Source organism: Amblyomma maculatum, chromosome 8 (genome assembly GCF_055883805.1).
Source record: "Amblyomma maculatum isolate TAMU_Amacu chromosome 8, ASM5588380v1, whole genome shotgun sequence".
NCBI lineage: Eukaryota > Metazoa > Arthropoda > Arachnida > Ixodida > Ixodidae > Amblyomma > Amblyomma maculatum.
This window is the reverse complement of record NC_139351.1, coordinates 68,886,059-68,902,030: the sequence shown is the minus strand read 5'-3', so window position 1 is coordinate 68,902,030 and position 15,972 is coordinate 68,886,059. Positions and strand designations below refer to the sequence as shown.

The 15,972-nt window shown below is 44.3% G+C and overlaps 1 protein-coding gene across 2 annotated transcripts in view; it reads left to right on the top strand.

Moving 5' to 3' along the window:
- The window catches only part of Stacl (SH3 and cysteine-rich domain-containing protein), a 273,599-nt gene that overhangs the window by 165,664 nt on the left and 91,963 nt on the right, over positions 1 to 15,972 (top strand). For both annotated transcript variants that reach the window (XM_084576454.1, XM_084576453.1), the window contains exon 2: positions 12,381 to 12,489. In XM_084576454.1, coding sequence (XP_084432580.1) covers positions 12,381 to 12,489 — 109 coding nt within the window. The remainder of the gene's footprint in view (positions 1 to 12,380; positions 12,490 to 15,972) is intronic.

Genomic DNA, 15,972 nt, shown 5'->3' with positions numbered 1-15,972 from the left:
ATTTGTAATTGACGTGTAGTTCTACGCTTAGTAAAGCACTTATCAGCATTTTTAATGATGTAACCAACACATGTAAACACACTCTTGAGAGAAAAGGAAAATCTACATTCTGGTGCGTGCTTACGAAATTTCATAATTTTCTCTACATTGAACATTTTTCACTGCACAGCCCAAGATTTGGAATGCGGCAAAACATATTTTAATAATGTTTGGGAATTCTAATCATTGTATCCGAAATACTTAAAAAGCGTCCTTCGTACAGCATACATGAATTCTAGTTTCCAGGGCAGCCTGGGGGTCTAATCGGTCGATAGGCCCACCCAAAGGGTACCACACATATGAGACTGAACGCGGAAGAGTACGGCCTTCTTAATAAGTGTCGTATATGATCTCTATGAGTTATCTACGACCTATAGCGCTGTATTCTGCATCCTGTAGACCAAGACATAATATGCTACAAGTTGCTTAGTAGGTACCGATAATGTGCATGAATCCTTACGCATTGTTTGCAGATGATTCTGTAAACAATGCATAAGGCCCATATCATTATGCAATACGTAAGGTCATGGGCCCCACACGAATTTGGACAAGGTCAATATATCCTCTTTTTCAGGTACAAGAATCAAAAAGTGCTAAGCGGTGCAGTTTCTTGCAATCCTATCCAATCATAGCAGGCCCGAAAACCTATGCATGCCGGATTGATCAACAACCATTAGCGCTATATTTAAAAAATCCCCGCGCAGGATAACAGCGAAAAAAAATAATAGAGAGCACTCGTGATTAAAATGCAGGAAAATGGCGTATATATAGTAGCATAGAAGTGAAATGAAGGTAACTTTCCGGCCATTAAAGGTTTTCTTTTTTTTTTTTTTTAAGAAGGAAGGCTCATTTTTGGGGGCAAGGTATAAAAATACTGAGAAGAAAACAATATGGAGCCTGATGGCAGCCATTATCACTCCAAACCAAAAGCGACGCTCTTACTACCCGAGGATCGTTTCGACAAACAAGAAACTGGGTTAGCCCTTCTTGATTTAGCTTTACCGTCGCATTCATCGTGGAGCTCGGTTTCAGTTTCCAACCGCTTTCATACATCCATGATTATGCTGTCTGTGATGATGTCGGCTGGGGTATGCAAGACGCAATTCGAATACTGTTGATTGGTATGGGTAATGATGGTGATATAATTTCTGATGCGCGTACAAGAAGAGAGTGAGAAGTTTGGGCTTAAACTGAACATTAAAAAGACGAAGATCATGGCGTCTTGCCCTATCAAGTCCTGTAGCATCAATGGACAAAAAGTGGAAGCTGTGACAGATTTTCTGTTCTTGGGCGCCAAGATTACCTCGGAAGGAGACTGCAGCCATGAAATTAGGAGACGCCTGCTTCTGGGAAAGAGAGCAATGGTTAGCCTTGACCGCCTAGTAAAGAGCAGAGACATTAGTCTGCCAACCAAGATCCGTATAACTCGTGCTATGGTCTTTCCAGTTGTGATGTATGGATGCGAGAGTTGGACTGTGAAAAAGGCTGACCGCCGAAGAATTGACGCGTTTGAATTGTGGTGCTGGCGAAGACTCTTAAGAGTTCCTTGGACTGCCAGAAGATCAAATCAGTCGATATTGTCGACCATAAACCCTGACTGCTCATTGGAGGGTCAAATTCTAAAGTTAAAGCTCAGCTACTTTGGTCATCTGATGAGAAGAGAGGAGTCGCTGGAGAAAGAGTTGATGTTGGGAAAGGTTGAGGGTCGCCGGAGAAGGGGTAGGCAGCGAACGCGATGGTTAGATGGCATTCTCGGGGCATTGCAGATGAAGCTATGTGATGTTAAGAAGATAGTGAGAGACCGGAAAGCGTGGCGTGACATGGTCCATAGGGTCACGAAGAGTCGGACACGACTGAACGCCTGAACTGATAATTTTTAGGGTGGCGAGCTGCAGCCCACCGCTACAAGAAGCATCATTGTGCCATAGGTTGCCCAGCTCCGCATCAACGGTCATACACTTGTCATCTCGATGGATATACTGTCCCGAGTTTAGACGTCCTTTCATTAATTCGTGCCTTCTCTACAAAGTAGCACACACATTTTAGTCACGATGGACCAATAGGCACCTAGGTGAGCTTATGGCTCGAGCCATAAGCTCACCTTACAGCTCGCGCGACAGTCGGATCTTTAGAGAGATTCTGCCGTTCGCTTACGTGCGCTGTATTATTTTCTTACTCATTCCTTTTCCTTATTTGCTACATTTCCTGTATGCTCTTTCTCAATTTTTATTTGTACTTATTTTACCTCAATCTGAATCAACCAAATGGAACCATCTGCCAATTAGTTGCACAAGCGCGGTCTCCTGCTCAGTCATTCCTTTGTCAGAGTTCGAAATAGCAAGTGCAGCTATATTAGGCGTATAAGCGGGTAATAGCGTCTGTTTAGCGGCAAATGGACAGCTCTTCTTCTGGCATTTTTACACGACCTAAGACCCTACTGAACCTCACTAGGCCGGTTCACCGGCAACCTTCTCAGTTACCTTCGCCCTTGGCGTGGAGTAAATTGGTCATTTCCTACTCAAGAAAAATATACAACGAGAGAGCAAAGCCCGCATTCCGTTTGCATCTACATGCTGCAAACCATATATGGTGCGCACTTACATTTTCTCCCCATTGATTAGTCATTTTACTGCAGGATGTCTCCCCCTCCGACCTGCGCCTCTCATCACCGGCGTTGTTCCACTTGTCTGAGTCCGCCCCATTCCCCTAGCAATTCCGTTCATTCCAGGATGGCTGACCTAAGTGTTCAGGCGCAAATACTCCATCGCGCGCAGCTGTCCACTCGTTCCGCACTCTGTTGCTGGCAGCAGCGCTGAAGAACATACCACTCACCACGTAGTTTCTCGGTCAGAGCAGACGTCACCATGTTCTCCCCTTCTCGACTAATGTGTTCTGGTGTTCTTTTATATATTCATTTACTGCTCGTTCCTTTGCTTGTTTGTTTGTTTGCTTTGCTTGCTTTTTTGTGTGTGTGCTGGTTTTTACTTTACCGCATTGGGTGAGAGGCTGCACTATTGATGCACTATGAAAAATCCGATATTCAACACACGAATTTCTGCCGCTCACTCGCCATGCGATGCATGTTTTTGGCGACCAGTGACTACGGCTTTAAAACTGTAGTTATTGATTTTGTTTGTTTGGTTTATCCAGTTTAGCGTGCCAAAGCGACCCAAGCTATGAGGGAAGTCGCAGTGAAGGGCTGCAGAAATTTCGGCTACCAAGGTCCTTTAACGTTCATTGATATCGCCCGGCACGCGAGGAGGGCCTAGAATTTCGCCTCCACCATAAACCTACATACTTGGGTTCAGCTGTTTATAACTGTAGCCAATTAATGAACCAAAGTGCCAAGTCAAAATATGAAATATGTCGGAACTATGAAACCAACCGCTGGTTCATATCCATCTATAAAATGAGAAATAATCTAGTCCAGAGCATAATTTAGGTTCTAATTAGGGCACCGTCATCATCATCAGCTGGACTGGACACACTGCAGGTCAAACTACACCACTATGTCCTGCCGATTAACCTGGTTCTATTCCAGCTGCATCCAAATGATCGCCTAAGACATCGCAAGAACAACCTGCCCATCTGCATTTCCGCCGACCCCTGTTGTGCTTGCCTTTCCTTGGAGAAAATTTGGTTACGCTTAGTGACCAACATTTACCCAGCGTTCGCGTTATATAACCAGCCGACAACCGTTTCTTCTTGATTTTCACTATAGAATGTCGGGAAATTGCGCTTTTTAACACAAGTGTGCAGGAAAACACGCAAAAGAAATGACGCAGACAACTGGCTTTGTTCCCTGCCACTCTCTGTTCGTTTACTTTAAATATACAACTGTCAATTTTCCTCTCCAAAGTGCACTGCGCGGCTGTCAGTTGCAGTTGACGAGTACAGAGAGATACAGTTGTTATATACTCCTCTGTTGAAGGATACAGAACCTCATGCAAGGTATAGCCAAACAGAGCTCATGATGCAACTGTGCAGAAAAGCTGAGTGGAAGATTATGAATGAAGCGAAAAGGGCCAAGGAAAGGGACGACTCTAGAGACGACAGCACAGCAGTCTTGTCTGGGAAGAGGACCATAGCAGATCAGGTCGGGAAGGTTGGAGTGATAATACCGTCAATAAACTTGCCTGATATCTTTGCCCGTTTTTTTTTTTACTCTGCAATACAAAAAGAGCGCACTTTCAAAGCCGTTTCACGAACAATAAGCTAACAGGTCCTGTTTAAACTCCTTCTCGGAATAGAAGCGACAGCAGTGACTCTACTGTATCCGAGCTCACGATTCATAAAGGGCGCTCCACAAAATCGCCCACTTCGGGGCACAGCTCAGTTGCATCTTCAGGAATCTCAGGCTTTGATCATTTTCGCTTCTTCTCCTGCTCTAATAATATCTCTATTCGTCAAGTCACTGCACCCAATTTGATGTCACTTTGTGCTTGAATATAACTGGGTACGAGTGCCTTAAACTTATATATTAATCGTTATTACAAGCCTTGCACATCACGCCGAAGTTATAGGCACTGCAAACGAACAATTTGAGAACCAATGGCCTCCCCAACCCCTTCGACATCGTCATCACCCACTAAAACGGCTGAAATATTTTTTTTTTTTTGTTTTATAAGATGGCTTTCACATCACCGCTCATCCGCTATAGCGTATGGCCATGGCAGTTACATCTTTGAAATTTGAAATTAAAGCGTCCCTTATTCCCGAATAGTGACCTCAGATGACCCCCCCGGAGTCGATTTCTTGTCTCTCTCTCGGAAGAGCCAGCACTAATTCCCCTAATCCCTGTCGGCAGAACGAGACTAAAATGATAAAAAGACGATAAATTGTTCCAGCGCTAACCGCACCAGTGGGGCTCAGCGATTCGCTACCCTGTCATGGCTCTTCTTCTTTTTCTCTTTTACATTTTGTGGGGCACTATGTTTTGCCCCTTTTGTGCTGCGCAACCGGGCGCTATCGGCAAGGAGCGTATCCGAAGGTCTCACTTTTCAGCTCTTGCGGCTTTGCCTGCCCCTAAAGAATATTGAAGAAAGGCTGTGCTTCTTTCCTTCGCGTTGACTTAACGTTGGAGAATCCTTACGGTATATGGCGGCTTAAGGCCTGATCCACTTAGTTCCGCCAACCAATTGAGTCGAGAGAGCTTTGCTTCTGTAACACCAGGCTCAAGGGTTTGCGTGTCGGCATCTTTTTGTTTATCGGGTACCCTCACGCATGCCCTGTTCCTGTCGTTGGCTCCTGTACTGCCGGGCTTTATTACATCTATGTTTCCCCGTCCCAACCAGCTCTTGCGCTCAAGAATGATTCGGTTAGAGTATACTTCACCTCCAGCAACGCTTTTTTTTTTGTTACTTCTTTTCTAATTCGTCCTTCCTACCGTTAACTTCATTCTTCTCGTTCTCATTTTTATTTACTCTCTGACTTCAATCGCTTTCTTTTTCATGTCTGCAAAATTCCAATTTAAGAAAAAATATTTCTCTCAAGGTATATTAAGCGAACACGCCTTGTCACTCAAAGTCCTACTTTTAATAAGGAGCGGCCACGGTAGCTCAGTGCTGTGGTTAGGGTGCTCGGCTACTGCGCCCGAGGACGCGGGCTCGAATCCCAGCTGCTGCGGCAGCTTTTCGATGAAAGCAAAAAAGTAAGGCGCCCGTGGGCTGTGCGATGTCAACGCTCGTTAAGGAGCCCCGGGTGGCCAAAATTCCAAGGGCTCCGGAAATTTTCTACTATAGCCCGAATAGCTTTGGGTCGTTAAACTCTACAAACCAAACCAAACTTTTATCGACGTGCATCTAAATGGTCTTGACGTTTGTTCATTTTTAGAACAAAAGGTAGTATTTCGACATCTATTTTAATTGGTTTAGCAATGTAGGTATTCGCCCGTAAAACTGAAACTGTCGTCCGCAAGTCCTTAGTTAATTTAATTCAGCCCGCCTATAGCGAATTCACTTATAACGAAATAGCGATTATAATTAAAAGATTATAATTTCGCACTTCAGTTTTTGCAGTTGCAATATAGTTTGTTCAAGGTTTTAATGAAGTGGATAAACGCGTCTCAGCGGATTAGCGAAGAGATTTTGTAGCAGATGAAAAATAATTTATTATTAGGAACATTTTTACACCTTTCAGACAAAATTCTCGGCAATAATAAGAGAGAAACACGGCTGACAGCAGAGCGTGGCGTCGTCAGCACTTCTGAAAAGTGAGTTTGCTTCAGTGCATAGCTTGGCTCACTGCCCCTGTTGATCCTTGATTTCTTGGTCATGTCGAGGTTCGCCGGTTCTTCGGAGGTAATTTGGAGCAAAACTTGGTGTCGCATTTGGATGACGTGGAGGCCACGATCCTTAAGTCCACGTTCAGGAAAGGTGTTCAGGGAACACTGAATGACTTCTTCCAGGAGCTATCAATCAATTTCCTCGTAGTGGACGAGCGATTTTTTGGACTTTCTAGGAACCGTAAAATAGGTCGTAAACGAAATTTTTATAATGAAAGTCACTTTTAAATACATTTAATTCCGATTGGTGCAGAGTGCAGGAAGGGGGTCAGCAGCTTTGTGTCGATTCTGATGCTTGCCTGACTCGCCGCGCAGTGTTTACACAGACGGCAGGCGAAAGCTAGCGTTAAATGGCTGTACGGCCGTCGACATGACGGGTTTCAATGAAGTACGAACGCAAAATCAAACCTGGCATAACCAATTTGCTGAATCGTCAAGTTTTGAGGATGCTTCCCCCATAGTAATTAGAGTCGATGCGGCGAAGGGACATTCAAAACAAGGCGGGGCAGCCTGTAAAGATGCACCATGGCTACTGCGTCGTACTGGAATTAACGGCCGCGAAGGCACTCATGATTTTGGAGCATTTCTTTCAGGGGCTCATACACATTCATTTTATAGAGCATGTCACGGTGCCCTGGATAAGTCCGAATAATGAAGCATGTCCTAAAATCAGAGGTCAGAATTTTTGTTCTGCGACTATTTTGTTGTCACAGTCCAGATAAAGCAATATAGCTTATCGAAGTCATTTTCGATCCCAGCTGACTTCGTTATAACAGGGCTAGACTGTATAACCTGCAAGGGTAGGTGACAACTCATCACTTATTGGAATGCATCATGAAATCGCGCCAAAGACAGGGGACAAGGAAGAAGGAAGAGGACAGAGCGCGGAACTTCCAACTAGTTGTAGTTGAAATTCCGCGCTCTGTCCTGTTGCCTTTACTTGTCCCCTGTCTTTCGCGCGGTTTCATGATGCATTCCAATACTAGTCCCCAACTAGCCCGCCTCTCATTATTATACATGAAATATCACAAGTACCATTTACCATGTACGCCAGGTGGGAAACAGTACTGAACGGAATTGCCCGCCTCCACTTGTAGGGAAGAGGAGCGAGGTATCTGCCACAGCGAGAACCTAGAGTGTGGAGAAATATGGGATGAAATGAATGCATGTGATGAATGTTGGGTTGGGTTAGGTTAGGTTAAGTTAGGTTAGGTACGATACGATACGATACAATACGAGGTTAGGTACGATACGATATGATAATGCATACGACTAACTTGCAAAGCAGAGCGATACAAGAGTTCGCGGTATATTGCAATGTGCTTGTAAGCCCAACTCTACCAATATTTTAACACACGAATATCGTTTTAATCTAGGTGACGTTTTTCAAAGTTTTAATGTTTCTTTGACAAATTGCATGGCCTTTGTGTGACACCGTGTTTCAAGCGCGATGGCCAGTATCAGCTTCGTGCTGCAACATTAGACATGTACTGTTTCATCCTTTCTTACTACCCTAGATTTATTTGTCATTTCGCTTGTCCTCCATCTTTTTTGTCTGGATTCATAGCAAGCGCTTACGATATCTCGCAATCAATGACATCCGTGAAATCACGTCATTGCTTACAGATGTCGCCATCAGTCATGGTCAGTGGTGATCTTGCCAACAGCTACCATGACGACCCACTGAAGTGGATCCTACGAACTAATCAAAATATTGCAACATGATACTTGAGCCACGTATTACTGTTTTCTCCATATCTCTCTGCACCCGGAACGCGAGGATTCAAGAGGTGTTGGTGACAGCTTCGCACACTTTCTTTTCCTAACTAAAAACCTTCCTTGCAATACGCTTTCTTGGTATGGTTAATTTGCACGATCACAGAGAAGTATTTCTCGTCAAGAAAAATTATGTTTGAAAAAGGAGCATTCTTGTTGCGAATACAATGATGTCGCACCTGCACCGTGAATACAATGTTTGCTGAAATAAAGCAACCAATTCAAGCGAGGCGATTTTCCCGTCTACTTCTACCCTTGAAACGCATCAACCCGAAGCCTCCTCCCAAACCTCCCACAGGTGCCCTCATGCTAGCCCCGCCCCAGCCTGATCTTTCATAGGTGCTATCCATCACTCATTTAATTCACTCAGCACTTATTCATCCGCGGAAGGAATAATCGACGGCTAAATCGTATTAAAAGACGCGATGAGACAGGCCAGTTGCCCATCAGCAGCACCGCTACAGCCGCGTTCTCTACCTCAGCTGTAACGTCACTCACCGCTATGACACTCTCCTCTACCTCCTAAAAAAATGTTCGTATGTTGTTAAAGTTGTGGCTTTCGGACAAATCATGCATTGTAGAGAAAGTATCTAAGCAATCACGCAGGGCGTATTCAACAGCTTTATATTTAGCATAAACTCGCACTAAAGATCTACACACACACACACACAGATATATATATATGTGTGTGTGTGTGTGTGTGTGTGTGTGTGTGTGTGTGTGTGTGTGTGTGTGTGTGTGTGTGTGTGTGTGTGTGTGTGTGTGTGTGTGTGTGTGTGTGTGTGTGTGTGTGTGTGTGTGTGTGTGTGTGTGTGTGTGTGTGTGTGTGTGTGTGTGTGTGTGTGTGTGTGTGTGTGTGTGTGTGTGTGTGTGTGTGTGTGTGTGTGTGTGTGTGTGTGTGTGTGTGTGTGTGTGTGTGTGTGTAGATCTTTAGTGCGATATATATATATATATATATATATATATATATATATATATATATATATATATATATATATATATATAGATAGATATATATATATATATATATATATATATATATATATATATATATATATATATATATATATATATATATGGTTGGTTTGTGGGTTTTAACGTCCCAAAGCGACTCAGGCTATGTGAGACGCCAAAGTGGAGGACTCCGGCAATTTCGACCACCTGGGGTTCTTTAACGTTGTTGTTGTTGTGGCTGTAGGAAGAAGGAAAAGAAAATGCATGGGCCTGCTACTGGCTCTGTAGCTGAGCTACCTCCGCTGCCTCGTGCAGACAGAAGAGAAAATAGAGAAGAAAGAAAAGGAAGAGGGAGAGAAAGACGTGCGCCGCAACAACAGCCGTCGTACACCACTGAAGTAGTGGCGGGTGCAATGACGGCCTACAACAGATAAAAATTCGGTGGCAGGCTATCTCCCGCCGCAAGCGGCGGAATACCTTTATTTCTTTAACTGACATCGCGCAGCACACGGGCGCCTTGCTTTTAGCCTCCATCTAATATATATATATATATATATATATATATATATATATATATATATATATATATAAAACGAGTGTTTTTCGAAGCCATTCGAATCAAACATATGACGTCGACCGTGTAAAGAAGTGTAATGACAACATGAGAATTGGAAAACGATCGCTTTCATGATTGTAAGATAGAAGATCAAAATTCGGTGAAACTTCAGCCTGTTTCTTATTAGAGCGCTGTAATGTACCTGCATATGCGAACTAAAGCTGTTTTCTAAGTGTCCCATAAAATAGGTGTTACATTACGCACATGCCCTTTCCGTTTTTACTTGTCCTCCTAGCTTTGTTATATACGCTGTCGGGACATCGGGTGTGGGTGTGTTACAACACAGTTAGCAGGATTTACAGCGGGCTCGGGCCGACGTCGTAAAACCTTTCACCTGAAACTACGCTCTCGAGCCCCAGTAATCTTATTTCAAAAACGGCAGTGCAAACCCTGCGCTGTGTTCTACACCCTGGCCCTTGTTTATGCACGTGGCGCGTCGCGTTGCTTCCGCCGCGTTTAACAGAAAACGTGAATTTGTACACGCGTTCCCCTTCTTTGAACACTCTGGTAAAAATATTCGTGTCATTACGTGTGTCTCAATGTTTGTATGGAAGAGGGAGGGCTCCACTGTGTCTGTGTATGAGGAAAGAGAAGGGGGAGGGGGGGGGGGGGAGGGTTCCACATGCCAAGCGCGTAGACCATGTATATAGCCAAGGTTTCGTTCACAGAACCTGCCCGACACAGCTGGAGACGGTAGTGTTATATACTGTTTACCGCGCCTACGGAGCATGCAAATGCATTCTACTGTTTGTGTGCGTACCCCTCTTCGCATTTGCTGACTATATGCTTTTGTAGCGAGGCGACAACAGCGAGTCCAATCCCTTTGCAAAAAACGAGCAACGATTCGAGAGAAGAACCACGTTTTTCGGTTCTGGGATATTTAGGAGACCCGGAAAAGTTGTGTTTACAGGTACACGAATTTCCAACATGGTGTAGGCATGGAACCTAATTTATTCTTATAGGAGTTAGCGTTACGTCTGACACTGAGCTCAGGACGGATGTGAAAATGTTAGCAGTGTTACTCAACACATACGCTTGTAGCAATTAGAGGAGAACCCTGATTGTGATGATGTCACAACGAGGCCACGTGAGATAGAGAGCGCGCTGAAGAGGCGATCAGCTTATTATGCACTAAATATGAGTGATACAAGAAAGGAGAAAGAGTGAAAGAAAGCGAGTATATAAGATTGTCATGTTCCACAGTTCTGGATCAATGTGCATTTAGGTTCAAATTTTATGATGATCAGCCGATACACGTACTTTGAAGTAGCTCGGAATTGCGAGTTTTTGCCAGATCAGCGCTGGCGAACTTAGAATGTGACTGTATATTCAGTGATCAGTACTGTACTTGCGATACCTATATTCACTTGCTGAAGAAACAATTAAATTTCCTCTCGTGCAGCGATTAATTGGAACACTTGTATAAGTAGATCATTAAGGCGCAATGTATTTTTACTAAACAAATAACTGTTCATTAGTTTCCTATAAAGCGCAGACATACACCTCTGAAAGATATCTACTCTGCTTTCTGGTAAACTTTGCTTTTGAGCTGGCAAGTCATTCTTTATGCATATAGCCTTTACCGCTGTGTCCGCTCTAACCATCGACGGAAAGCGAAGGATCGTAAATATCTGCCCCCGCCGCAGTGGCTCAGTCGTCACGGCGGCCGACTGCTGTGCTCGAGGGCTTTAATTTTGTTCTGAGCGCGGTGCCAGCTTTTGATAGCCGCAAAACTCACAATGTGTGAGTGTTCTGTGCGATGACAGCGCCGGTTTATTATCTCCAGGTTGTCGCTCGTATTCCGGAGCCTTCCACTATTTGCGTCCCTCATAGCCAATGCGACTATGGGACGTTAAACTTTGTATACAACGCCGTACAATACGATATAAATTTATTTATGAACTAGGTAGAACAAGAGAGATTATTTGTGATTACAGTGCCAAATTAGCAGCAGTATACTTGTCATCAGGGCAGTAGAGATCGCTCATGAAATGGGCGATATTAATAGTGTGACAAGAATGCTTGACAAGCCCGCGAGCACGTACTGCTAAATTGTCGCGCAATGAGACGATCTAAAATAAATTATTTTTATATTATTCACTCCTGTTCAGCCGACATTTGTGTAGGTCCAACAGCATTTTTATTGGTCATGGCAGCTAACAAATTGACTTATTATAAAGAAATGCCAGTTTGAGGCCGCCCCGAATGTATTCGGTAAGCACCAATGCTGTCACGCTAGTGTCATGAGCCAGATTTTGTTTTGGGGGTGCTTTCTCTCCACTTCCTTTTCCTCACCGAAAATATTCCCCCATTTATAACACTCCTAGTAGAAAGAAATAGGCTGATCCTCTCTATGACGAATTTGCTGTAAACAAAGTTTGATTGTGACTGACAATATAGTATGCGGCAGCTTCATATCGGTGTCGAAAAAGGCTTTCATTACGTCACAACGTTATCTGTTGAATGCGCTATGAAGCTTAATCAACCTGATCACGGTCAAGTCACTCACTCTTGTCAGCAGAGTGTGCTGTCCTGTCTATTTTCCTCCGCGCTGTTACATTTTCAGCGTTCAGTGAACCATTGTAGACACTCATTGTTCTTTTAGTATTGACTAACAGTGACGATGGTTATATAGCACTGATGGTGATGAATCTATAAAAGCAGTTCAGAGAACGCAATACCAAATGCGTGCTCTTCTTTGCCTTGTCGCAGTGGCCGACTTCACGCAGCAACTGTCCAAGCTGCACTCACGCCACGCCGAGGAACTGCAGCTACTCGTCGAGGCCTTCCGGAAACGAAACTCGGAACTGCGGAAAGAAAGGTAATCACCTCCTTCCTACTATACCGCCTCTTTTATTTCTATAAGAATCACCCTCTTTAAGGGTGAAAAAGCCGCCAGCAAATTAAACCACGTGACATAGCACCTATGCTCATGAAGAACATTATGTGGCTCTCCAGTGAAGCCTTTAGAAGAAAAGGAAGGAGACGAGCTTTTAACCCCGGACCGTGAAGAGGTCCGTTCGTTGTTCGGGCTTGGAGTGCAGATAGGTGAAGGTAGAGATGGCGTAGACTCACTGGCCCAGAGATAATCCCCTCCTCACGGGGTAAAGACATTGTCTGGCCTCCTCCTTTCTTGTAGGCTCGGCGTAGGCCGCACAAGACTTCAGACATATGCCTTAAACAGAGCCCTTGAGGTTCCTCATGAAAAGGCTTCTTTCTTTTTTTTTTTTAGTGGCTACTTGCAGCATACTTTACGCTCTCCTCACCTAATGTTTTGAAAGCTGCAATGTAAATGGAAGGCTTTCATGTGTAAACTGTGTGTGCAACTTCTCCACCGAACTTGACTGACCTCTTCTTCTACCTGCTGGCCCCAAATGATGCTCCTTATGTGTGCCTTATGCCATAAGCCCTTGGCAGAGAGTGTAAATTTAGATCTATTAGTAGACATTTGCAGCGTAAACCTGCTTATAACAAGCGAAAGCACTGACTGCGGTGGCGCAGTGGTTCAGGCTGTCGGCAACTGAACCCGAGTACCCGAGTTTGAACCTGATCCGTACGATTCCGTTCCAGCAGTATACTATATTTGGTGTGGAAGCAACGGCACAAGCAGGAGAGGTCGGACAAGATGCTTGATCGATGGTGGTGAGCGTGTGGCTGTTTCCGCCAGCACTTATCTCTGGCATGTGCAAAGATACGGCAACGATGCTGAGCCGCTAGAGGTAATAGGGTCAAGTCTTATTGGAATGTATGTAAAGCTTATGAGTTGTAACGGTGACTTGGCACTTTCACAGGGTGCACTATGTCAGATTTCCGTTTAAATACAGCCAGTGCGAAATTTCGCAAATTTGTGTGCTCGTTATAATAGCTGAAGAGACCAGAAGTTGGTATTGAATGGCCGGAGTGCAATTAAATGTGAAAAATGTATTACGTGCCAGAAAATGTGAAGCACATAGGGGGAACAATATGTGTTGAAGATTCATAACGAAGATTTTCTTCTTGAAAATCAGTATCTTTAACGGATGACTACAGGCGAAAGAGGAGGCGAGCCACCTTTAATTCTCCTTGGCTTTCAAAATGGCTTTTGTTTTACAAACACTGGCACTGTTATGTGAATTTAGAACCATGATCATGCATATGACAATAATAAAAAAAGCATGTTGACGCGCCTGGGAATTAAGAAAGTATAGTACTAATTCTAACTTTTCGTGCTCTGAAATTTAGGAAATCTCGTTTAACACCGAGAAAGTTTGTAGAGCCTTTCTCTTTGAGTATTTATCACAACCAAATGTTAACAGGAATTTTCCTTTATTCCTTTACGGCTTTTACGTGCCGTTTTTGTAGGCGCGACTCTCTCGAGCACTCAGAGCGAAGCAATTATCGCCCCCTTTTCTGCATCAAATCCGCTTTTCTCCTGGCGGTGGGTCACCATGCGAAGGTACTAACGTCGCGCCTAAATGAAACACTCAATCTCTCCACCAACAGGCGCACTAACGTCGCGTTTTGCGAGTGTCAAGAAAATCCTTGCAAATGAAAGACAAAATGAAAACGACAACTTGTATAACAGCGCCGACATACTCTTCAAACTAGGTCCTGCTGGCCCCTACAAATTAAAGTAAGGGGAAAAACGATTTATCTTCCCTTTCATTATGGCACCTCAGAACACCGTGCGCGTAGAAGAGTTGGAAAATGTGTGCGCATCTCTCGCCTTTTTCTCAATCATCGTGTTCCATCCAATCCGTTTCCATCATTACAAGATACCACATCTTCGCAAAACACGAGAACTTCTCTTTGAAAAAGGCCTGAAATCCTCAATCATTCCACCTAAACAAATATGTAAAAGTGGAAAGCGATAAGAGGTACTCAAAACTCAAGAGCAGGAGAAAAAGTAGAGAAAGACGCGGCTGGGAGATGTGACGAAGAAAAGTGAAAGAACAGCTGGGAATCGTGCCACGCTGACGCTGGTCTATACACATACGATACGCGTACGCAAACAAGCAAGAGTACACGTGCTCGACGAACGATGTTGTTATACGCGCACCACGTCTAGAATCGCCTGTCGTTCGAAACGCGGTTCTGTCACTTCATCCCGCTCCGCTCTGGCACCCGTCTTCCCCTTTTTCCCCTTACCTCTCGTTTTTCCCGAACGCCCTCTTTTGCAACGCTCTGCGGGTGAGTGAACGGAGAAGGTGGGGAAAGAAGGATGAATCCTTTTACAAGGCAGCAATCTCGTTACGAAGTCGACTGAAGCTGCCGCTGCTTGCAGCTTTCCCAACAGTAACGCCACTTCGTTTTTCTAGGTTTCCTTTTTTTACTGTGCGAAAAGCTGAAACAAGCGGAAAGCTGGCGACTGCTGTTTCTCCCCGAATCGAAAGCTTACTCCTGAATCATGAACACTCGTCTGCTTCCTGTTTATCAGTATTTTTTGTTCGTCCTCAATTTACCTGTCTTGAGTGAGAGCATTTTTCTATCGTCTGCTCCATCCAGTGGCGTATAGCTGCTCGCATGTCATGTGGCGCTTATACATAAATTTTAGGCACGACAGGACGTTAAATTAGCAAGTGCGTTATCAACCAATACGTTGTTAAAATCACGCTACTTAGCCCCCCAAGTAGCACTGCATCACCGACTGGCGCTTTTTCCGTCTTCGCACTCTCGGATTCTTGCTTTCGGTAAACGTCAGCAAAAAAGAAAAATCTGGAAGAGTGATGTTTTGAAGGTGGTAGGAGATCTGTGAATAAGAGTCTGAGAGATAAATGTGATGCACCCTAAGTTCGATTGTGAAAAGTTTCTGGTGCAGGAGAATTCTAAGCAGTATACTTGTAAAACTTCTTTCATCGCCGATTTCCGCTGCCAGCCCATTTCAGAGACAGTGCTCTAATTGCTACCTACTTAGTTCTTCAGAACGTTTTTAGTTTCTGGTATGAACAGTGATTGCAATGTTTCTGTTAAGCTTACCTTTAAAGAGGATAGAAACCAAGGTGTTGTAGCTTTGTTTCTCACGTCTTTCTCACTGTTTGATGCTGATTTCTTATATTTCCCCCCCTTATTGCACATTATCTTGGTAAAGCTGTTACGACCTGGTTAACCAAGACAATGTATCTTGGCAAACAAGAACTGCACCCAGGACTCAGGGTAGAATCCGCCTTTTCACAAGACCGCTCGGCGCATGCGCGCCTCTCCCCTGGTTGGAAACAAATCACCAGCCTCAGTCGCGCATGCGCAATACTGGGCCTCCGCAATCAGTGCTACCGGAGCTAATCTGGCGACCATGCGCAGTTGATATTTGTTGCAGCCGTATGCGAGA